The 24,774-nt window shown below is 38.0% G+C and overlaps 1 protein-coding gene and 1 long non-coding RNA gene across 2 annotated transcripts; both read right to left on the bottom strand.

The window, feature by feature from the left end:
- Positions 1-105: 105 nt before the first annotated feature.
- On the bottom strand, positions 106-12,288 carry ube2d2 (ubiquitin-conjugating enzyme E2D 2 (UBC4/5 homolog, yeast)). The gene is made up of 7 exons (XM_058649752.1): positions 11,996-12,288; positions 9,656-9,719; positions 5,348-5,379; positions 4,965-5,042; positions 4,681-4,786; positions 3,911-4,004; positions 106-1,367 (listed from the first exon to the last, which is right to left on the bottom strand). The coding sequence occupies exons 1-7, from the start codon at positions 12,017-12,019 to the stop codon at positions 1,322-1,324; spliced, it is 444 nt and encodes a 147-aa protein (XP_058505735.1). The 5' UTR covers positions 12,020-12,288; the 3' UTR covers positions 106-1,321.
- A 5,343-nt stretch (positions 12,289-17,631) lies between these two features.
- Positions 17,632-23,150, bottom strand: LOC131472492 (uncharacterized). The gene is made up of 4 exons (XR_009242101.1): positions 22,792-23,150; positions 21,808-21,881; positions 17,930-21,327; positions 17,632-17,836 (listed from the first exon to the last, which is right to left on the bottom strand). It is a non-coding gene; the product is annotated as an uncharacterized LOC131472492 (long non-coding RNA).
- Between the last annotated feature and the right edge of the window lie 1,624 nt (positions 23,151-24,774).

Below are 24,774 nucleotides of genomic sequence, written 5' to 3'. Positions count from 1 at the left end.
ACTTATAATTGTTATGGTTAATGTGACCCGACTTCATGTCCCTTTCTTTTACCCCTGGCATGTCCTCTAAAAGGACCTGAAAATGAGTCAACACATGAGTCAATGGTTTTTATTACACAGTTTAATCAACACAAAGCTCAATGAGCCTCTCAGGTAATTCAATATACAGAGGTTTTGTGCAAGAAGAGTGGGTTCTCCTCGCACCCAGAGCCCAAGCCAGTCCCATAGCCTTTTAAGATGTTAGCTTCTAATTCAACAATAGCAAAAAAAAAGAAAAAAAAAAAAAAAAAGCAACCTAAAGAGTTATGGGGTGGGGAATTAAACACAGGTTAAACTAAGAAAAATGAATTGCTTAAATACCTGGTCCAGACCCTCCACTTTGTGAATAAAGAATAGGTGGTGACATGGGGTTATAGTTGTGCGTGCATATGTGTGTGTGTGTGTGTGTGTGTGCACAAAGGGGTCAACTTGGGTAAGGTGGTTTGAGGCTGGGGGGAGACACAGGAGGTGTGGGTTGGGAATAAATTCAAGTCCTTTCCAACAAAAGACCAGTAAAGGCCATTTCAAATAGCCTACAATGTTTTAAAGTATTTATTGTATAAAATACAGAGTGCCCTTCGGCTCGCGTGCTAAAACTGCTTTCCTGAATTGTCACCTCAACGGATGGGTATTACATTGACAACAAAACAAGAAAGGGAGCAGAGTGTAAAAATCCCTCCATATTATTGTCCCCCTTCCCCTTTAAAAAACAAACAAACACAGAAGGTAAATAAAGAAAAAGGTCCCCTCAAAGTTTTACAGATACTCAAAGGAATGCTTTTAGTGATTTAACGTCCGGGGGGGGGGTGGGTGAGGATGCGGGTATATAGGGAACAGGAGGAAGTCTGGGGGGTTGGAACAACAGCCCAACCTGCATTGAGACAAAATGTAACGGAATAGCAAAGTTAAGAGATGAGGTTAGAGGTCACAAGGATGGGAGGAGGTTTAAATAAGAAGTAGGCAGAGATGGATGTTATCATTGCAAGTGGACAATATGTACACTGGAGGGTGGGCAGGTGAGCTGAGAGGCGAGAGGGGGGAGGGAGGGCAGAGTAAAACAGTGAGGGAGGGAGAGACTGTGGGGAGTTGGGGCAGAGGGCGTTTTACAGGTACTCTGGTGAAGGGGAGGCGTGGCTCAAAGTAATGCACTCCAATGAAAACCAACATGATCTTGTTTTTAACTTTTCATTTGTTTGTATGGTTTTTTTGTTTGTTTTCTCTTTACATCTGAAGCTCCCCTAACCTTGTCGTAGAGGTGGTTGGCCATGTTTCTACTCCAACACTACATTGCATACTTTTGTGTCCATTCCCGAGCTATTTTGTTGTATCTGTGGACAAACAGACAGAGAAAGGGAATGGTTAGTTGTTAAGCCTTGTAAAACAAACATTGTAGGATTTTGGAACATGTGTTTAACCAGCCAGGCTTTTATTAGGGCTGATTTAAATTTAATCAAAATCGCAATATTTCTTCAAGCCACAATGTGGGCCAAAGATGAATCAGATGAAATATTGTCCTGATCTATACACATCCTACTCCACAGACTGAATAAAACATCTTTGTTTCTCACAGATCTGCACAAATATCACAAAGTAATCATGGCATCAAATGAAAATTAGAATAATTATGTAAGATATAATTTCCTCTTATATTGCAAATCATATTGCAATTTCAATACTGGTGATAATATCAATTAGATATTTATATAAAATTGTTTTTTATTAGCTTCCAAAATCAGACTAGGGGAACACGCCAATTTCCTGTTGATCTGCTCTATTTTTTGCCAACAATGAACCACTTCTGGGGCAACACTACAATTCATGTAGAAGTTAGCCACCAATAACATCATCTTAACATACGACAAAGAGAGAGATATAAGAAACATCATCACTAAAGGGTTATGGTTGTTTTTTCTGCCTCTGACTTGTTTTGTTTCCGGTACATCTGTGACATCTAAAGCAATGCATGGGTGACAAAGGGGTAAAAAAAAAGAAAAAAGAAAAAAAAAGAGAAACGGAACAAAAAAACCCACTAAAGGTTAGACCAACCACTGGTAATGGAATTTAATGGGTTTAAAAAGTCTTTTCAGTCCTGGTATCTAATCCTAAATGGACAGTTCTAAGGATAATGTAATTGACATCCATCTTGGATGCTTCTCCTGTGATCATGTGTTAAGATATCACTTCCTTATGTCGTATGACTGTTTGCAATAACAAAACTGCTCAAAAGAAATTCTGGCAACAAGTTAGTTAATATTGTTGTAGTGTCTACAAATAAAGATGCAAATATACTGTTTAACTGCAGTGGGTCAGAGGACTGTAGCCGAGGAGGTGGTCTCTTATCCAATCTGAGGATGGATTGTGTTCACAAGCTCATGAAAGTGGATAAACACCTTCTCAAACCACCGCTGAAAGTGTTTTTGTGATCCAGCCTTTAACAGACTGTATGACAGTAGCTACCGTTACCTCCATTACTTAACCTGACAGCAGCAGCACAGAGCCCAGCAGGCAAAGACTCTACAGGAGAACACAATTCTGCGCTGCTATTTCAGCTGGTTATTTATTATAATTTTGATGTTATTGTCACCGTAGCAACTACCAAAAAAAACACTGCTGTCACCCCATCAGCAATCAAAGCAATTGAGCAAAACCAACATAACAGTGATTCCCACTGTAGTGGTTATGAAAACATCTATATGGTAATCATACCAAAATATTATAACAGTAACAAAATAAAGGTAAAAACAGCCTCTGTAAAAGAAAGTACAAGCGGGGCTTTTCTGATTATTAGTTATTCTAAATAGAACATGATGACACAAATAACTGAAAATCCCTGACAGTGCAGTGTGGGCAGGCAGCCTGTCACTAAAGTGGACAGATAACAGACACTGCACATAACAGAAAGGAAAACACCAGCTGACTGCTACAATGTTTGAGGCACTTCCTTCCTTACAGCCGTTGTAATGGCATGCTGCTGTTGATGAAGGCCAAGGTGTGCACTTCAACATGTTCCAGGCAAAAAAGTTACTCTTTTTATTTTTCTACTCCCAACTATGGTTAAAACAAAAAACACACACTCAAAAGTGACACTCACTGCAGTAAGGGAGTAGCGGCACTGGTTCAAGGCCAGATTGATTATTGACACAAAGTATTGTTGTTAGAATTTTTTCAGACAGAGATTAAAACATTTCATAACACAGCATTCAGTAGAGTAGGATGGAACAAACACTCCATGAATGGGAAATCAACATGAGGAAGTTTCAGTCAAGGCAAACATCATAATAAAATATCTAATATTATTTGGCAGAAACATATGTCCATCAACCTGATCAGGGATCAATACAGCTCTCTTTATTTCCATCACCTATGGATGAGAACACACACTCCGACTACACAGATATGTCCCTAGAACACAAGAGATATTTATGAGCCAGATTACAGAGCGCTGCGGTTACTCTGTCCACCCCATGTCTCTCCACAAAACCAGTGGCTGGCTATCAGAGAGAGAGGAGTGTGCCTAATGTAGGCATTCAGACTGTCCCTCTCAAGGACAATCCCTGTCATATGACGAGGAAACCTTACAAGCACCCTCTGCTGGATCCTAAGGGGTACGACTTAAAATGGTCTATGAGACTGCAGCATGGATTTTTGAACAGGTCATTACACCCCATGTTCAAACTATTATCAAATTTCGATTAAAAGGGAACAGCCCTATTCAATACATCAGCCTTGACTGTGCTCTGCAGACATATGACGATATAGGATCCATGCTTGTTACATTCTTATGCTCACCAATAGCTAGTTTTTTAATTCAACAGGATTCAATGGGATCTCAGGCTCCCACAGGCATGGTGCCTGTGAACAAATCACTTACTTGTCCCTGTCCGTCTTGTAGATGCGAGCGATCTCGGGTACTAAGGGGTCATCTGGGTTGGGGTCACACAGCAGAGAGCAGATGGACAGGAGGACTGGAATGGAAACGTTAAGAGTCACTCATCATTTTCATTCAGATGACTAAAATTATGACTGTAGGTCACAGCTATACATCTGTCACACACACACTAACAGGTCACCGCTGATGAAAAGAGCTAAAACTGACATTTACACAGTTGGTACTACAACTCCTGTGAGAGGATTGTGTACCATTTGTAGGAAGTTGTATTTACAGGAAAATCAATGTGCTTCCCCTCTTCACTTACACCCTTAACATGTGGTTTACAAAGGCAGAAGTTTTAATCATTAACCTTTCTTATGTCACAGACACCGTCATATTATGTTGTGCAACGTGATCAGGTGTCACCTTCCATATTCTTCCTGTTGCTCTTGTTTGTTTGCTTCCACTGATCACCTGATTCTTGTCCTCTCAGTCAAAGTAAATTCAAAATCTAAATTTGATCAACAACTTCAAAAATCCAAATGAGGAAAAAGCAGCACAGATGGATAGAATTAAACAGGCTGACTGTACAGGTCCGGATAATACGATGTAAACCAGTTGCTGAAAATACAGCTGGAGACGGGTGGTTACACAGAGACAAATGAAACCTTTAGTGAGGGCATAAATCGAAAATGTATGAGTAAGTATTGTCGGGCGACACCTGTCAAAACTGTCGAGAAATAGAGTATAAATTAGGCTTGAATGCCTACCTTTGGAGATGGTGAGAGCTGGAGACCACTGTGATCGCAGGATGTCAAGACAAATGCTGCCGTTGCTGTTGATATTTGGATGGTAGATTCTTGTGGTAAATGCAACCTGAAAACACAGAGAAAATGTGGAGGGTAAGAAAGAGAAGCATATGAAAGGAACTACAGGAAACTGAATAACATAAAGCTGCAGCATGTTGAAACGCTCAGTGTCTCCCTCCGATTTTATATTTATTTATAATGTATGCTGCTACTTTGTACACTGTGTGTAGCTACGTCAAACTTACCTTTGGCGGTTTGAAGGGGTAGTCTGTGGGGAAGTGTATAGTCAAGAAGAAAACCCCACCCTGGTAAGGACTGTCATTCTAATGCCGGGAAAAAGTAATCGGTTACTGATTTATGTTCATGACAAAGAGAACATAAATAGAATATAAAATGAAACACTAGGGCTTTTGTCACCCGAGAAAATGTTAGTAGACTATACATTAGACATTCTATCTGAATAAACCCAATGAGGCAAGCAGTAAGTTCAGTTAACATTGGCAAATCTGATTCAGCACTGGTTAAGCACCAATTAAAGAGCAACGTATTACCAATGAAAAAACAAACAAACAAACAAACAAACAAACAAACATGCGACTGATGAGGCTATAACCAAGTTAATACTTACAGGTCCCATTATTGTGGCTTGCCAGTGAAACACTGAAAATACACCAGATAAAAAGGTTATGAAACACTTAAAATATCATAATATAATGTCATAAAATTAAGTTTGCAAAGCTGAGAAACTGGCTGCTACCTTAAGAGGCATCTGATGACAAATACTGTTTGAAACAGTTAATTCACAAGAACATTCAGAAAATGCTCTTCATGGACACTACTGAAAGTACAGCTTTAAAGAAAATGTTATCCTGACATATCCTGGTGTGATAAAAACGTGTTTCGCTACTTTAAACCAGTAGAATTTGATTGAGGAGTATGTATACATGATCAGATTCAAGCATCCTGTGGAGGTCTGATGACAAATGTCATGTTACAAAGTCAACCACGGTAATCACAGATTACAAGAAACACTTTCTTGCTCCTTATCGTCAAGTGGTTTATGTGATGTTGGTTGGCAGGAAGTGATGTCCACAGAGGCCTCCAGTGCTACCAATTTTTCCCATGGTGCTGTTTTCGTGTCAAAACATGCCTGTATACAGTACGACCTGGTTCCCATTTTACCCAAGTTCTTAACAATCAAATTATAATTCCTTATATTTGAGCAGGAATTATCTAAAATATGGATATAATATCATCCAAATATCCTCTTGTATAGATACACATGAACTGTTTTCAAACCCATATGCTGATAACACTCATGTGGTTCAACATTTATAGCCAGTACTGAACTTCAGAAGAGCTGCATTTGTTGCCCCTTTAAATATTAGTACGTTTGTTATTATAATGTGACCTAATTTAGTTTTTTTTTTTTCTTGTCTATGATAACACATCAAGACTACAGTGACAAGTGCTTCTTTAACATAATTTTTAATCAAAGAATCATGTAATAAATGATTATATGTATGTATATATATATATATCTACAAGCTCGGACTTGATAAACACAAAGCAAGATTTGTACTTTTTTATGTGTCAAAATGCCAAATTGTACACAAATACTTGAATTTCCTCTATTAGGTACAAAGTCCTGATGATCCATTAACATGTATGTACACGCGTATATGTCACAAACATAAAACATGAGATACTGTGTGGTGTTGGTCTCTTTTGAAAACCAGGTGCTGCAGACATGATAAGCATTGGCCCATCCCCTTTGTTGGAAGCTATACCATTATTGTACCCTGTAATTGGACAATGATACAATTAGATCTGCAACTAACGATTATTCTAATAATCGATTCATTTGTCGATTATTTTCTCGATTAATCGTTTGGTCCATAAAATGTCAGAAAACTTTGATCAGTGTTTGTCAAACCTGGAAATGATGATGTTCTCGAATGACTTGTTTTGTCCACAAACCAAATGATTCAGTTCTAATGATTTCTTTGTTATAAGGAGCAAAGAAATTAAGAAATATTCACATTTAAGAAGCTGAAACAATCATAAATCTTGTTTTAATAAATGATAAAAGGTTCAAACCGATAATCGATTAATAGAGTAATTGTTTCAGCTCTAGATACAATTGCAATATGAATCCAGAAGTGAAATCTACACATTGAAGAATAAATCTTTTTTCACACAGAGATTAATATAAACATATTGCTAACTGATAAACTATTGTTATGGTCCCATGAACACATAAACATATTCTACATTAATTCTAATGACACATGCAAGTACAACAACCACTAATCCAAAATGGCAGCTTATTTCATGTGGTTAAGTGCTCCTGCTACTCTGCTCGCCTGGTTAGCATGCACTACCCTGTTTTAAAATCTCACAACTGTCACCACACTGAAGTGACCACAATCAATGTAATACAGGATGTTGATATCATTAACATCACTGTGTGAACTGCCCACTATTATGATAATTGATTAATTGAAGTATTGGTTCTGTGATATGATCTTCCTAAATGTGAATACATTTGCTGCTTTCTTTGCTTCTCTAAACATAATATATTTGGTTTGTGGACAGAACAAGAACTCCAGGAAATCCATTACTTTGAGGTATGGGAAACCACCTTTTTTTGCAATTTTCTGTCATTTTATGGACCAAAAAAATGAGAAAGTAACAAAAAAACAAAACAAAAAAAAACTGACTCACAGTGGAGACAGGAAAATCAGGGGCTCAAACGTTTGGATTAAGTTCTAACACTTAACAAAAAAAATACACCAATGAACAGTAATGTACCTGTCTGTATAAACAAACATTGACTCATTAGTGGTTTGCTGAGGATTAACAGAGGAGAAGAGTCTTAAAATAGCCACTAACAACACTGAGATCCCAAACACAAACAAGTTTAAAAACTGTAAAAACACTTAGCACTGCGGATAAATGGTGTTTTAACCAACGGATATGAATGAGAAAATGATGCAAAGATCAATCTTCCTGTTAATTGGTTTTAATTAGAACGAATAAACAAGTGCTGCAGAATTTATTTTTTGGCTTAAAGCCTTTAAATCCTGATATAGACAACTGTGGTGGCAGATGGGCTAGAAAAGTTCAGTTATATATCCCCTACGTTCAGTTAGAGGATATATTAATCTTTCACTGTAATGCAATCAAACACAGCACCAGGATTAAGCACAGAAACCAAGAACTTTCCAGCAGAGAGCCAACAAAATTATCATCACAAGGTTCCCAAAGGTGGTATTTATTTTAGGGCAATAGTTCTGAACCTCATTAGACTGTCCTGGTGCTTGTGACACTGTGTTATACTGTGCTTACATGTAATAAAAATAGTACTCAACAAATGCATTGTTGCTTATACATACAAAGTAATGTATAAAACACACAAGTGCTGCAACATTGATTAACCAATGAATTCTTTGAATATTATTTTCTTCATTAACAAAAAGAGTTTTGTGATTTAAGCTACTTGAATGTGAATATGTTCCATTTTATTGTTCCTCTATGAGAGTAAACTAAATAGTATTTGCTTTGCTATTTGCGAAATGGGCAAATTAAGAAATTAGGGAAAACTGTAGTTTTAACCATTTTGTGCTCAAACAAATTGAGTAAAATAACTGGCAGATTCCTCTAAAATAATTATTAGTTGCATCCATAATACACACAATTCATCTTCCAGTGACAAATTGATAAATTAATCTTAACCAAATAACACAAATGGAACTGTGTCACAATAAAAGGACAACTGCGAAGTTATTCATTTAGTCTCTGAAAACTTGCATGAACAAATGGTGAGTGGCACCTACATATCTCTATTGGCCTAAATTATTCACCGTAAGCCTGCATCATAAGAATGTTAATACAATCATCTCCAACATTTATAGTAACGACGGAGGGGTGATAGGCTGTATAGTATGTCACCTTTGAATATCAGGTAGAAATATTAATGAATGATAATGCCTACTATCATGCATAACTCTTATCACATGATTGAATAAAACAGTTCACCTTAGCACACATACCAGCCTAACTGATAATTACATGACCAGTGCTGAAGTTGTGTGCCATCCCTACTTTCTACACCAAGCAATTTTAAAGGTTCCTAAAAATGAACTGATCCAAGCAAGTGTTTTTTTTTTTTTAAAGTCAATTATTTGTCAACACACAATGCCAAGTATTGATGCTAATCTCTCATTTTAAAACCATGCACTTGTTTTGATGGTATTAAAATTATGCCAAGATGCTACAAATGTGATAAATGTATCAAGAAAAATCTATTCATATTAATATTACTGCAGTTAATGATAGTTGCTTTGTATCGCTGTGGTGCTTTACCTGACAATGTTACAAGTTAAGTTTTTTTTCTTCAGAACTATATATAGTATATGTTTGACTTGATTATTATTATCATGCATTGGAATTCATTTAGTTAAGATTAAATATCAGAGAGCAGATTTACTTCTCTATTACATTAAAAAGCAATAAAATTCAACAAAGAATAGTTGGATGTAGCAATGTCGGGAATATTACAATTCTGTAATGACCAGTATTTTCTCGTCATTTTCAATGAAACAGTCCAGGACAGGAATTTCCTGTACCTAACTGAGAAGACAGAAATAAAAGAAAAACACAGAGGACTTCCTTAATTTAGTAAAAATTTCACTCCACTCATTAACCCACGTTTAGTTGACACCTTCACCGTGATTTTTTTTCCACACAATTTATATCAAACTTACAACTGAAGGGGTAGTCAATCATACATTTAATTTAATTTAATTTAATTTAATTTAATTTAATTAAATTTAATTTAATAAACACATTTGTGTAATTGTAAATGCTCTGTCAAATAAACACATATTTAGTAAATTTTTAACAGGACAGTCATGTTCTGATGTTCACTTACTGTCATCTCCTACTGGTCCTGCAGAACACTGGGCTGGTGGGTCCCGTGCCAAGTCATTCAATTCCTGACACAAACAAATGACAAGTCAATTGAAAGACCCTGCAGTATGGTATAGTATTTTTAATATTTCAAAATACATTAGGGCTGACACAACTAATTGATTAACCGATGAATAATTGACTGTTTCATTAATTGCAATAACAACTTTGATGATCGTTTGAGTTTTTTTTTGGTAAAAATGTAATTTTTGGTTTCAGCTTTTTTAAACGTTCAGTGCATAACATTAGGGTTTATGGGTGGAAACTGACTGTACTAACCATAGGTATGTTTATATAAATGTATAATCACTTTGTAATAAAAATCAGAACCAAAAAAATATGGTTTTCATGGCCTTACAATAAGCTTTTCATATGTACTTCAGGTGAGGGCCTTGCTTTATAGTCTGCCATCTTGTGCCGCTACGTTTCCAGAGCAGCCTGAACGGACAAACCAACCAGAGCATACTTTTCGCATTTTAAGCGAAAAGAAAATTTTAAAGTTACTACACAAATGACATCTTTCACATAAATGCAAGTCGCTGCTGTTTCCTGACTTTTGTGGAAAAGGAGAGGGGGAGTAGATGTCACTAAAACACTGGATCTTTATATACAGAAACGTTCTGGTTTATTTGGTCGTTGAACATAAACAGAATGTCTTTGGGTTTGTGGACAAAACAAGACATCTGAAAACATTGTCATAATGTGGATTTCCAAACTCTGGTCAGTATTTTTCAACAATTTCTGATGTATGGACAAAATAGTTGTTAATAGCAGCCCTAATATCACCCAAATAATAAAATCCATGTCCTAAGTGGGAATGGCAACCAACACCAACCAAAATACCTGCAAAATGAATAATGTGATTGAAACCTCATTAATAAAGATTATAATGATTTTAAAATACCATTCTACATTACTCTGTAAACAACCCCTTAAAGCAGGTGCAATTACTGCTCTCAAATATCACTGCATCAACTGACAACCACAGAACTGGTTACTAAAATAACCACTATTATCGACAGCAAAGGTTGTATTCGATCCAAAGACACTACATCGTCTGGTGACCTGAAAATAAGGTATGTGTAGCCCAGTGTACTGTTGCGGTGGGAATGTTAGCAGTAAATGCTAAGTGCTCAAGACAAGACAAGACAACAGCACGATGTGTCCAACTGTATGCTGGTGCAACCGCCTGACACATGCAACAGTGACTGAAGAAAAAGCACCGACACAAAGCACATTAATCTAACAAACAAATTAACAATACGCGGTAGCTTCTGCTTGCTGTCAGCAACATGACATAAAAGGCGAGCAACGCGTGGGGCCCGTTTATACCACAGCGACAAAATGCTAACATTATTAAAAGAGTTACCTCTATTATTGCTCTTTAGTCTTGAAGACCGTACACAATGATGTTGTCAAATAAATACTAGAACAACACGTCTATTATGTCACAGCTAGTTTAAACACACGGTTTGTGCACTGCGAAAGGACTGTGATGTTGCAAATGATAACACATTATCACAGCCGTGTGTTCGTGCCGTGTCAATACTAAATCCATAACATTAACAACATCCATGTAGACAAGCAGAAAGATGAGAAATTAAACGACAAGTCGTTGATAAACTAAGCGCAAGTGTCCAAGCTAACGGTAGCTTGCATACTAGCTGGTTAACTTATCTGTCAAATCAAGGAGCGAGTTGGGTTATAACTTAATAGCTGTAATACACAATGTTAGTTGCGTGTGGTGTCGTGTTTGAGACTCATACTTGAAGAGAGAGTCGTAAACATGACGTGCTTGTGCTCGCTTTATTGTAAATATAGACCATTAATGTAGTTATTAGCAAGCTTCTATAGAACAAGTAGCTACCCGAGTTAGCCAGCCACCGGGGCAGATAACGTTGGGCACTACAGCCAACACCGCTAATATCACTTAATCGCGGCAGTTACGATCATTTACATTTCTCATCACATCCAGTGTTTATAAATATATAGCGGGGTAAACCCGTGTGGCGTAAATTAATAACCGCTAACATAACGGTAATATGCAAGTCAACGGATGACTTGGGCCGTTTATAACGGCTCTGGAGAACACAGAAAAGCGGCGCATTGCTGCTCTCACTGTCGTCACTTGCTATTCACAGACCGTTAGCTGGCAGACGAAACCTCTCCTGATTATTAAAGACAATATCGTTGAAGTGTTCACAGTCTACTAAACCCACCAGATTAGCATTATATAACCAACAATTGTGTTAAAACCCCCAACGAACTGCGAAATCCCGGGCCTCGTCGTTCATTTCCTTACCTTGTGAATTCTTTTCAGAGCCATTGTTGTGCTAGCGCTTCTGTCAGGGGGAAACGTGCGATTAAAATGGCGATTGGTATCACTGTCCGTCGGTAAGACTACGACTTCGTGATCATAGAACACGTTGCTGTGTATTCAGTTTACTGGTCACTACAACAGGGAACCACCGAAAAGGTTTCGAGGCGAAAGTGAAAGATAGAGGTGGTAGAACCGCGGTCCTTCCTCCTACTGCAGCGGCTACCAAATCACTGCGGCCTGTGCTCTTCCAACAGCAGCAGCCAGCACCGACAACCAGCACACACCGGATCCAGTCCAATTATTCACAATAAAAGATCCGTTCGGTAAAGACATGAGGATTAGGTCCTCGGGAACATCACTGGTTTGGGTCAAACTGGGACATCTATAGAACATGTGATTCCGTTCAGAGAATTGTTAATGATGAGATTGAAATAAAATAATAATAAATAAATGCAGTCATTATGTGTGTCAAAGAATCCAATCACATGATAAATATAAACATATATTTTAGATCTTAGACGCAGGGAGTACAAAATCACCCGCGTATACAAATACAGACAATATAACTTCTTATCCTTGCAGTATTTACAGTACTTTGTTAAAAAGTCAGAGAAAACATTCAGCATATTCTATTGGTTTCTCGTGGTTCCTAATGTTTGTTTGTTTTTCTAATGGTATTCTACTGGATTTTACAGCAGGGGAGTAAGTCAAATGTATTGAAATAAATAATTTGTAACCTTTGCGATTTGTTCATTTGTTTTAATTTGCGATTTATATCTGGTAATTTTTCAGTGCTAATGCAAATACATTTTTAAACAATTGGGTAAAATGACAATTATTTCTCTCAAATAATTGTGTGATCAGCTCTCTTTTATTATGAAAGTCTGCACAAAAACCGGACATTTTATTGTCGGAGCCTGCGGTCTGTCCCCTCTATATACTACCGCTGAAGCCCTCGCCATGCGCGCGCACATGCAGCGTACTGCTGCAACTGGCATCATTGTGGTTCCGTGCACGCGGCGGCGCGGCTCTGTTTACATGGGCCGGACAGAGCCGAAATGTCCTCCATGTGCGAACTGAGCATTAGCTAACGTCATAGGTTAGTTATGTTAAAGACGATTTACTGTCACCGATACAGCGTCGTTTGTATATTTACAGTCAGCGGGATGTGATTTATTTTCTGCATCTGTCGCTGACAGACAAACTGTCGGTATAAGACAAATGTGGTGCCTGTGTCTACGACTCAAGCACTGAGTGGTGGTGTGATTGTAACGGCTGTCATCGCGATATCTACTGTACGATACGTTTATTAGCATACAGAGGGTGAAGCCACAGCATTAAGTTTGAATTTACAGTTACAGAAGAGCAAACACTGTATGCTCTCACTGGTCACTACACATGTTTACGTGCAGCTTTTTCCAGACATACCAGAGAAATTCACAAAATGACAACCCTCTTTGTCAAACCAAAACATATTACATAAACACATATTTACTTTTCACATTATACCACTTCTAATGTTAGTATTTTATGTTATTCAATTATTAGAATACTGAATTAGACTCCAGGGTATCTGTGCATAGCTGTATTGTTGTAATGTTCTGAGGAAAACATTCAACTACAGTACATACAAAAATAGAAAAAAAGTGAACCTCACTGTTCTTATCTCTCTACATTAAGAAGCCTAGTAAACCATCCTTCTTGTATGAGTATTTATCCACACAGCCAATTCCTGTAAGCCTCTGCTGAAGTCCTTTAATGGCACAAGACAATATGCAGACGTGCAAAAGTCTTTGTTGTTTTTATGTCAAATTCTCTGATCTTTGGCATTTTGATTGGAATGATGTGAGTGAAAGTCGGTGCTATACAGTATATTAGCAAGTTTTCAATGAGTATCTCATACAACATGTGTATGTAATGCTCATGTCTTAATACAACCTGGCGTAATAGACATTTTGATATTTCTTGACATGAAATAGTTGGACAAACACAGGTTACCATTAATTAGGGTTCCACTTCAGGTTTAAGAGAGCCAGGGTCGTGTTATTGTTTGTATAAGGGTAGGTCACAATAAATACTCACTTCTTTATGTTATTTGTTTCATGCTGGGTTTATGAGCAGCTGCGAATGTCAGCAGTCATCAGTGGCTCAAATCAGACTGAATGTCACAAACTCCAGCAGAGCCTATCAAACGTGAAGCAAATAAAATGACACATGGTGATAAGATTTACAGTGCAGCTGTGCAGATGCAGAGGGTACAACTTGTGTCTTCAAGTGTTTCACAGAAAGAATATGAGCAGTTTGTGGCTAGAAACGTTGTTCTATTCAGGGCTAGACTGCTGTAGTCCAAAAAAAATGGAACAGCCCCAGCTCATCCAAACTGTGATTACTCTAAAATAAATTATTCTCAAAGAGAATAACAATTTATATTGCCCTCTGCTTAGTGTTATTTGAAAAATACTGTTTCCAGATCAGTGTTTCTGGAGCAAACACATTTTGATTAACAATTGACAATATTTTGTACCCGTTTTGTCACATTGATCAAGCAAGTTGAGTTCCACAAGGGGGCGTAAGTGGACTCATGTGACTATAGCACCATGCTGTATAGCTGAAACAGAGTTGGGAGAGATGAGTTTCCTCTGCTTGCTTTTGACTGAAAGTCATTCATAAATACAAGGCAATATGTATTGCTGTGCTGTTTCATTACTTTTATAGGTTGCCTATAATCCACTCAATGTGTATTTAAATTTAAAAAAGTATTTTAATGTTATTTATCTTTTCTGAAGCTATTTTACAGTTAAACCAATTATTTTATTGAATGAAAAAAGGTGGAGTATATATGGGAGGTGAGGATCACAAGTGCATAGAACCCTATTGAAACTGAAGGAGTTATTCTTATTCTTCTGATTCCTCAGCCCGCCAAATGAATCGCGTTTTTGAGGCCCTGAACATACCCCAAAACTCACCAATTTTTGCAACCGCATCAGGCCTGGTGAAAAATGATGTGGTTTGGGGGTATGCGTGTCAGGATAAAGTGGGCGGAGCTAAAAACTGATGCACAAAACTTGTATTAGGTCATCTGCTGTCGGGTTTAACATACATGAACGAAACTTGGTACACACGTTCATTAGGTGAGGATGGTCAAAAAAGTCGCTGATGACTTTGCGGTGAATCCTACAGGAAGGCCGCCATCTTGGATTGCACACCAAAACGAGGCGATTTTGGCCATATCGCACCAATGGTATTTGAACAAACTTGTCCTAGAGTTTTGGTGTTAAGCCTTTAAACTTGGTGCAGTTACTGTGCACAAGTTAAGGAGCTTACGATGCTTATGGTTAGTAAAAATGTCACGTGGCGTACGAGAACACGGGCGGCAAAGTTGGCAAAAATATCAAATTTCTTGCCACACAACAAAACTCTTATAACTTCGTGATGGAAGGTCCGATCTCAACCAAACTTGCGATGATCGATGATGGGCCATTGCTAGAGATGTCTATGCAAAAACTGTTTAAAGTTTAAAAACATCGTCTCCTGGTGGTGGCAGAAAATTAACATAAAAAAAGTTACTTTACGATTTCAGGAATAACTTTACAGAGATTATCGTATCAAACTCAAAATTGGTGAAAACACTGACAACGCATGGTAGATGATGTGTGCTGAATATGATGACGGATCGTATAACGCGTTGCCATGGCAACGATACAACGTCGGATTTTTGCAACAAAAAACAAACTGTCACAACTTTGTGAATCCTGGTCCAATCGGGACCAAACTTGCTAGGATTGATGATAGTTAGGTCCCGAAGATGTCTATATAAAAGTATTTAATTTCCAAAACAGCGCCCCCTGGTGGTGACAGCAGACAATATAACGTTTGGTATTTGAATGCAGCTTTGGGAGATCACCTTCAAACTTGCCAAGGTCACTGTGGACAAGTTGTCGAGCTTAATTTGCTAAAGGTTGTAACAAACTGTTACAACCTTTAGCAAATCCTGGTCCAATCTGAACCAAACTTGCTAGGATTGATGATAGCTGCCTGTATGAAAATATTAAATTTTGAAAACTGCGCCCCCTGGTGACGGCAGACAGAATTACACTTACAGTTTTAGATGCTGCTCTCACAGGGATTGTTGTCTCCACCTGAAACTTGATATGTGAGACCCCAGAACTGTCCTGAACATGTACGTAAAAGATTACCTCCCCACAGGAAGTAGAAGCCAGAAATAGGAAGTAAAGTCTAAGGTGGGCACACGGAGACTTGCGAGCCCTCGAGCTCCAACCCGTTCAGAACCGCTTGAGTACTAGTTTTTAAATTTCTTTGTTCCATATAACACAAATCATTAAAACCAATTCATTTTGTGGACAAAACAAGACTTTTGAAAACATAATTTCCAGGTTTGAGAAACAATGATCAACATTTTCTGGTCCAAGCAATTGAAAAAAATAATGAATGGTGAATTGATTATAAAAAAATAAGCCCCCCTCTCCACAAAAGCATCATCACACAACCAAAATGTCAGTCATCTCTTTTTCCTGTCGAATTCATGATGCACTGGATGCCGAGACTGGAAGAATCGTCTCCTCGGCCGTCTCTCCATCTTGGGTCACCAGTGTTTGCAGCTTGCAACAAGCCACTGACTTGCTCGGTTGTTCCAAGTCTGATCTTTACTTTGGGAAACATCTTGTACATCTGTGCCTCACACTTTGGTGTTTAAAGGTGACATCGAATGCTTGTATCGCACATATATGTTAGTTATGGAGGTCTACTTACATATATTAACTTGTTTTCATTGTTAAAAACCTTTAAGCGTAAAATGGGAAAGACAGAGTTAAAAGATAAAATGAAAAGCCAGATGAAATAAAATTATAAAAATACATCTGTAGTTAAAAGAAGGCATTTTAAAGCAATGTAGTCTAATGTTCAGTGGCATATTTTTATGCATTAGCCATATTTAGTATTAGTGGCTAGTGAGGAAGTTGTGAGATGGGGGCAAGTAGCAGCATCACCATCCACTGTAGCATTCCCTGCTCTAGAGTCCAATTTATTATAAACCCTTTAAAACCTTGTACAAATCTATATAGGGGACCAATCCTCAATGTTAAGTTGTTTTTGCAACTGATGCCGATGCACTTGAATACAAAGCACTCACTGCATTTAACTGCAGTTGTGATCATTGTTTAGTTTGAATGCCAGCAGTTAAACAGCTCCTCAGGGTCAACACAACTTCTACCATTAATCTTGATACACAAGTTGGCATTCAGAGTTCAAGGGTCACATTTTCTTTCTACCAATAATTGGAGTAGTAATACAATCGTGATCTTAAAAGTGTCTTAAAACTAGGAGATCTGGTGAATATAAAAGTAAAAAATGTTGACATCTATGATTATAAAGGACCTGTAGGTTTGAGTTTTCTGGTTAAGATCAACTGAACACTTGGAGCAGTGCCAAAAGGTGCCAAGTCTACAGTAACAGGTCAATGCAAATTGTATTAAAATAATTCCACATATTTAAGTTCAAACCACGAACTTGTCAAAATTACACTCATCACAGATTCACTGAAAAAAGTCAACCATAAAGTTAAGAACAAAAGTTTTACTTGATATAAAGAAGGCAATAAATACAAGTTCTCAATGTCAAACATTACAGGCTGAAAGTAGCAGAGTCTGTATTTTAGTGTGGTGATGCATCACATGTACAATGTTTTGTCATGTGTGGTTGTGGGTCCATTTAAAAAAAAAAAAAATTTCAGTGACCATGTCCTGTTGGGCGACGGGTGACGTAGCAGCCATTGAGGCATGTGTACAGTTTGGCAAGGTCCAATATCTAACAAAAAAGATAAAATAAATAAGAGTCAGCACACTTTAGTATTAATTAAATATGGATTAAACATATTGAGTACCATCTGAAAGAACGTACCTGAAGACATCCCATGGAAAAGAGGCGTCATCGTAGAAGGGTGGGTTCATCTTGGGCAAAGTCCTCGTCGTAGAAGGGTGGGTTCATCTTGGGCAAAGTCCTCGTCGTAGAAGGGTCGGTTCATCTTGGGCGAGGTCATCACCGCAGCCATCCAGGGCAGGACTTCTCCAGGTTGTGGTGTCCAACATGGACTACAGACACTTGTTCACCGAAATAGCTAGTGTATGGTGAGGTGTTAACCCTATGCTCTATCAAAAATCCCACTTTGGGCAAGCCATAAAGTCCTATCATTTCAACCAGCTGCCAGCTTCACAAATAAGAGGCAAAAGACCATTTGTGTTTACACGTTTACATGATCACTGTTAACCACAAAGCTCCAGACACCAAGTCAATCCAAGAAACAAATCAAATAACGAAAAATAAATTAAAAAGCTGCAGCTGCTCACTCCTGCTACAAGAGGGTACTTGCACAACAGTCTTTAACATGAAGTCAAATTCTGTCTGATTTTCTAAACATCATGACTCCTGGTATTCAGCTCACAGAATAAAGGTTTTATTTCAAGTCATCGTATCGAAAGATAAAAAGTTTGAACATTTGGCGCAACTTTCACTTAAATAATCCGAGTTGTCTCTCTGCCAAGTTTGTGTCCTCCTAAAGAAAAGAAACACGCTCTAAACCTGCAACCTACAATCCCATTTATGAAAGAAACTATGCAGGATAGCCCTGCATCCCTAAGGCGAGTAACGCATAGTTTTGCAGGGGAAGTTAAAAATCCCCTGCTGGGAGGCCTCCCAACATGACGCGCAAAAAGACTATGAACACAAAAAAGTTCAACTCCTTTAGAGGGAAATAAACTTGGCAGAGTAAGACAAGTCAGCATTAATATTAAATTTGATTTTAGTTAGCAACTACAAAAGGCTGATGGCAGTGCGTAAAATTTATGACTTAAATAGATATCAAGTGTTTCAACAAATGCCAGATCTAAAGTATATCATAACATTATCCATGGACTGAATAACACCTACAATCTAATGTGACTACACTTGCATATAAATCAAAAGTTTAGCTTCATAATCAAATCAGGATCCAGTTATCTTAACAAAGCAATTAACAGTTGAGAATAAAGGAGGACCTGCTCTAGCTCATCGTAATCAATTACTACATTTTTACAGCACTTTGAAAGAACTTTAGACTAGCTACAGTAAACTATGATGCATTTACTACATGATTCATCAGCTTCCACGTTTGTCAACAGTCCAAGTTGCAACTATAACTGAGCTTCAAGACAAAAAATTTATTTTTAAATCAAAGCCATTTAAAAATAAGGTACTATAATTTCCTGCAGAAATCAGATGCCTCAAGACTAATCAACTTTAAAATCATCCATTTAAGTTAAGACTAAAAAGGTGACTAAATCCGACACAGGACAGAAAGACAGAGACCAGACAGAAAGACACACAGGACAGACAGACCAGCGAGAGACAAACAGAACAGCGAAAGAGACAGTGACACATGCCATGACGGCAGTCTTGGCATGTGTCAGTGTGTAAATAAAGGCCTTTGCACTCAGTAACGCAAAACAAAAATTAGATTATTGTAATGTGTCAGGCATTGTAAATGTTTAGATGCAAATTACCTTTATAAATTGAGTGGACACGATTTACCCACAAAGATCATGTGGCAAAGGCATTTAATACTTACTTGAAAGGTAAAAAATGTTCCTGTTTTTGAAAGAATTTGCTTGTTGTCTAATTAGTGTGCATCTTGCCAGTCTTGCAGCATACATTTTGTTCACCTTTCTGGTGCAGTAACACACACACACACGCACACAAAAACTTAGTAGGAAAAACAGATCAGAAATTATAGACTGGCATGAACACCAAGATCAAGTACAGTCATGACACAGTGGCCATGAAGAATCAAGATTCAGGTCAGAGCAGGTATAGTAATGGCACAGGGGCCAAGCAAGAAAGAAAAACTGCACTTAACATTTGAAATTTTATCGCAACTAAAACGCTAATTAGGATGGACATGCAGTGATGTCGGTGCTCCTCTTGACTGATGCTAAAAGAAAAGTACAGGTTAGTTCACTTACTGTGCATGGACGCGGAAGGCACCCATGTTTGTCTATGTAAAATGACTATACGCGCAAGGCCAGACGTACAATAACACAAGTAGGCTACGAAGGCGCGGGCACAGTTAGCGATCATGGCCTACTTGCAATTATAGGACGTATGGCCATACAAAGGCAATGGCACGGCTGCCATCCAAAGCCAGGTACTGTGTTTTTAGATCACCAGGATCTATTTTAACGTTCTAGGGCTAACGGTAGATTAATGGCCACGATGGAAAAAAAAAAAAAAAGGCACAGCGGCCAAGAAGACTAAGCCTTGTGACAAGTGTACAAGGCACAACATTAATTTTATTCCTATCATCTAGCTTTAACTGTACACCAACATCCATTTAAACCTCATATTAAAGATCTGGTCCTCCAACATCACTATATTTTAGTGCTAAAGAAAACAGTTCAGTTTTTTTCCTTTTAGAGACACGTTTTCATTAAAGTGAGGAAAGGCAAGAGGAGGGCCAGGACAGATCGACACGGCGGCCGGAAGAGCGATGGCCCGCGGCCTGCGTGTCACTTACCGTCCTAAGAAACAGTTGGAAAGAAAAAGTTGTTAAGGGTACAGTGGCAAGGTAAGAAAACGCCTCCATAGAGAGGTGTGTTTTTACGTAAATGTAAATTAACAAATTGTTAGTGTGATTCTGTAGTTAGCTGTGGGCAGCTAGACTAGCAAGTCAGTTGCCGACATCTAAGTACCTTCATTTTCAAAAAACACAGCACACAAGTTTTCTTTTGTTTATTCCCCTACTCTGCAAAAGAAATAAAAAAATATGGACTCACCCTTTGTAGACAGACCTAAAAAGGAAATGTTAGTGCATTATAACTTATCAAGCATCTAAGCCCTTCAAGACACCATATCTACTTTAATGTGAACTGCTGAACATAATCATATTCTCAGACCATCTTAACTATTCAATCCAGGCATCTCAGTCACACACAAGCCGTTCATTCAGAGAGAGAATTTCAAACACTCCATCACCTCATTCTTTCAAATCACTCGCTCAGCAGTTCCACAAAAATATAACCAACAAGGACCAGATTTCAGAGCACCCAATAAAGTGGACAGGAACATACAAAACCAACCTGTGGCAAATGCTCCATGTACAACCCTCAGCTATTTGACAGATGGAAAGCAGGAGAATAGAAAGAACGTGGCCATGTTGGACAATGCAGAGAGATGTAGGCACAGCGGCCAAGAGAGAGTGGGGACACGGCGGCCACCCAGAATTAAATCATGACACCTACTATTTGACGACCTTCATGAAGATCAATCTGGGTGGAAAAAAACAAAAAAAAACAAAAAAAATGTTTAGTCCAGTCTCCAGCCTTGACAATGTTCAAGTTCATACCGTTACAGGTGTAAAATAACTAGGTAAGGTGTTCTACAATGTGTTTGTATGAGGTACAGACATGGTTCACCCAGCCTGAGATATAAAGACTCACTTTCAGTGAAAACATTGCTGCCAGCACAAATTCTATTCTAACAGTGAAACAAAGAAATTAACATAATCACAAGTGATGTAGAATAAAGTTGATTAAGATTTAAGGAATGCCTTTAAGTTCAAGTATAGAAATGTCAAAGAGTGTGGTTGTATGAGGTCATACAGCCATACTCTTTAAAAACACAAACAACTTATATTATACATGTGTGATTAAATTAATATGATATATTGCCTTCAGTTAAATACATTATGAAATTTAGCCATAACATTTTCAATGATGTAGTAAATTATCTCTAAAGGTGTCACTCACCTTTTTTTGACATCCTCAGGCTTTTGTATATGGCGGGTCCGACCAGGTCTCCGTGAGCAGGAAGCAGGTTGTTCCTTTAAAAAAAAGGTTTGTATTTAAATTACTACATTTAAGGTTCAGAATTATAAAAGACATGTATAATCCTGAATCTGTTTTTAAACATTTAACATAAAAAAACAAATAAGTCTTTCCAGTGAAAAACTCAATAGTAATGACCATGCGTGGAATAATGAGTTAACATAGCACAGCAACCATTTTAACCTGTTTTTAGTCTTGTTTTGTCTATTTTGATAATGGATTGGTTTAAGTATTTGAGTTTCAGATTTTTTTTATTTTGTTAAAATGTGAATACTTCCTTATTGCTTTGCTCTATTCAAGCAATTATTGAACCCAAATAATTTAAGAATATAACTGAATTTAGAAACAGTGAACAACATTTAAGATTTTATGGACCAAACATGAAAACACTGAATAATAAATAATGTATTTAATAATTATTACTTGTTTAAAGTAAACATGTAATAATTCAAATGATTGGATTATATTAGTAATATTCCTATTAAAAGCATTTAAATTATTACATGTTTCATTTAAACAAGTAATTATTAAAATTATTGGTTTATATTAGTAATATTCCTTTTATAAAAGTATACATATATCTCATGCCATTCTGTATCCTGAGTTTTAGTAGGCCATATATTGATTTAACATAAATACCTTGTGTGTGTATGTATTCTTTGCACCTTTCTGTTCTGTTTAATGTTATTTGAAGCCCAAGGTTATAATTATTCATAAATATGCAGTGTCATAATGACTACATCTCTGACGTTTATAACAAACCAAACCGTTTGGAAGTCGGTCGAAAATTGAGCAAATTATGGTTATTTAAAAAGTCCATGTACCACTACAACACATGTTATGGGTGAGCGAGCTGACTGTGGCAAGATGGCCGAACGTTCGACACTCCGACGATAAGTTACTCACTATTCTGTACGGGCCACCAATCTGGACCAGGTCGAACGCGCCATCCTGGCGCGCCTTGCTGCGTTTTTATACAGGAGCTGATGCACGCGACCACATTTTCGGCGTCTGATGTCACGCTGGGTTGTTTTCTCTTTGTTTTTGTTTTTTTTCTAAAAGTTCCCTCCATCTTTTTTGAGGTTTTGTGGCGGTTGGAGCATTACCGTCACAAGTTCCCTCCTCCCGGAACAGTTTCAGTAGTTACGCAGCGACACTTCTTTTCGCGTCTTTTTTTTTTTCGTTCCACGGCTCGTGCAGCTTCTCTTCAAAGTAACATCACGGAACTGTTGGCTGGAGATTAAATAGGAAGAGGAGGAGGAAGCAATCAGCAAACACCTGCGTGAAGACCAGCAGGTGTGTGGAATCACGAATCAAGCTTTCCTGAGGTTTTATGGCGGTTGGCAAACAACGATTTGGTGCATTACCGCCACCATCTGGTATGGAGTGTGGATCGAAATGTTGATCTAACTGAACTATTACTTAAAAGTAAAAATAAACAATAGCAATAATAATAATAATAATAATAATATATATATACATATAGGTATATATATATATACACATACATATATATACTCACTCCGGTTCTTCCGCAATACATCTACCAACTCCAATTCCTCATCAATATCTCTCAACTTTTTAATCATTTCTTCTCTCTCCCTTTGGTATTTCTGACATTGTATTATAACATGATGAATGGATTCCTCCTGCCCACAGTGATCACATCTGTCTGTATTGTGTTTATTGATGAGAAATAATGTGTTGTTCAATCCTGTATGGCCAAATCTGATCCTCGATATTATATTTTCCTCTCTCCTGCTTCTTTCCGTGTGACTAACCGCTCTCACTTTTCTTTGGATACTGTCAAACTATCTTCCTTCCTCTCCTCCTCCCATTGTTTTTGCCCATCTCTCCTTTAGTTTTTGTTTAATGATGCTGTTCATTTCTGTGCCCCACCAGAGGGCGCTGCTGTGCAGGGGGAGGATTATGAGCTTTTAAGTTTTCCTGTGTCAAAAATGTCGTGGAGCACAAGTTAATAATAAATTCAACATTGTCCCCAATAAAATGTCCGCAGTTTTCATTTAATGAACGCAATTTCAACTGTTGACACATCGTGTAGTTGTATGTGAATAGTTGGTTGTTGGTTGGTCTGTTTCTGGTGGGTGGGGCCCGGCCGAGATATCCTCCCAGCCCTGCAGAGTTGTGTATTGCTGAACTGCGCGTGAACTGCGCGTGCTAATATTTAAAAAAATATGCAAATGTAATATGTGGTATTTCTGGATTGCATTATAAAGTAAGATTCACCTGCATGGCCCCACCAGAATTTCCAGACCGAAATCGCCACTGATTATTAGTAACGCCGTTACGTAACATCGTTACTTTATTCAGTAACTAATAATGTAAAAAAAAAAATTTTATTCAGTAACTCTGTTTCCGTTACCAAACGCTGCGTTACTCCGTTCCTTTTCGGTGAGGTTTTACAACAGCACACAGTTCTCAAAAAAAAGCACTGGCGCCCTCTAGCGTCCCACACGTAATCGAACACGCGCCATGAAGAGGACTGGACAGGTCAGGGCACGGCATGATGGCGAGCGAGAGGAGGTATTTACATTATTTTCAACTGGAGAGCAGAGGGAAAAACAAGATTTCGGTAACTTGTAGACTGTGTCCCGGTTCAAAAATACTTTCTACAGCAACAGCAATCTGCTGAAGCACCTGGAGAAGCGACATGCTTCGACAAAGTTAGTTAGGTAATCTGCTGTCGGGTTTAACGTACATGAACGAAACTTGGTACACACATTCATTAGGTGGGGACGGTCAAAAAAGTCGATGACGACTTTCCTGTGACTCCTACAGGAAGGCCGCCATCTTGGATTGCACGCCAAATCGGAAGCGATTTTGGCCATTTCGCACCAATGGTATTTGAACAAACTTGTCCTACAGCTT

The sequence above is a fragment of the Solea solea genome, chromosome 14 (genome assembly GCF_958295425.1).
Source record: "Solea solea chromosome 14, fSolSol10.1, whole genome shotgun sequence".
Taxonomy (NCBI): Eukaryota; Metazoa; Chordata; class Actinopteri; order Pleuronectiformes; family Soleidae; genus Solea; species Solea solea.
The sequence above is the reverse complement of the archived record's forward strand: the minus strand, read 5'-3'. Positions and strand labels throughout refer to the sequence as shown.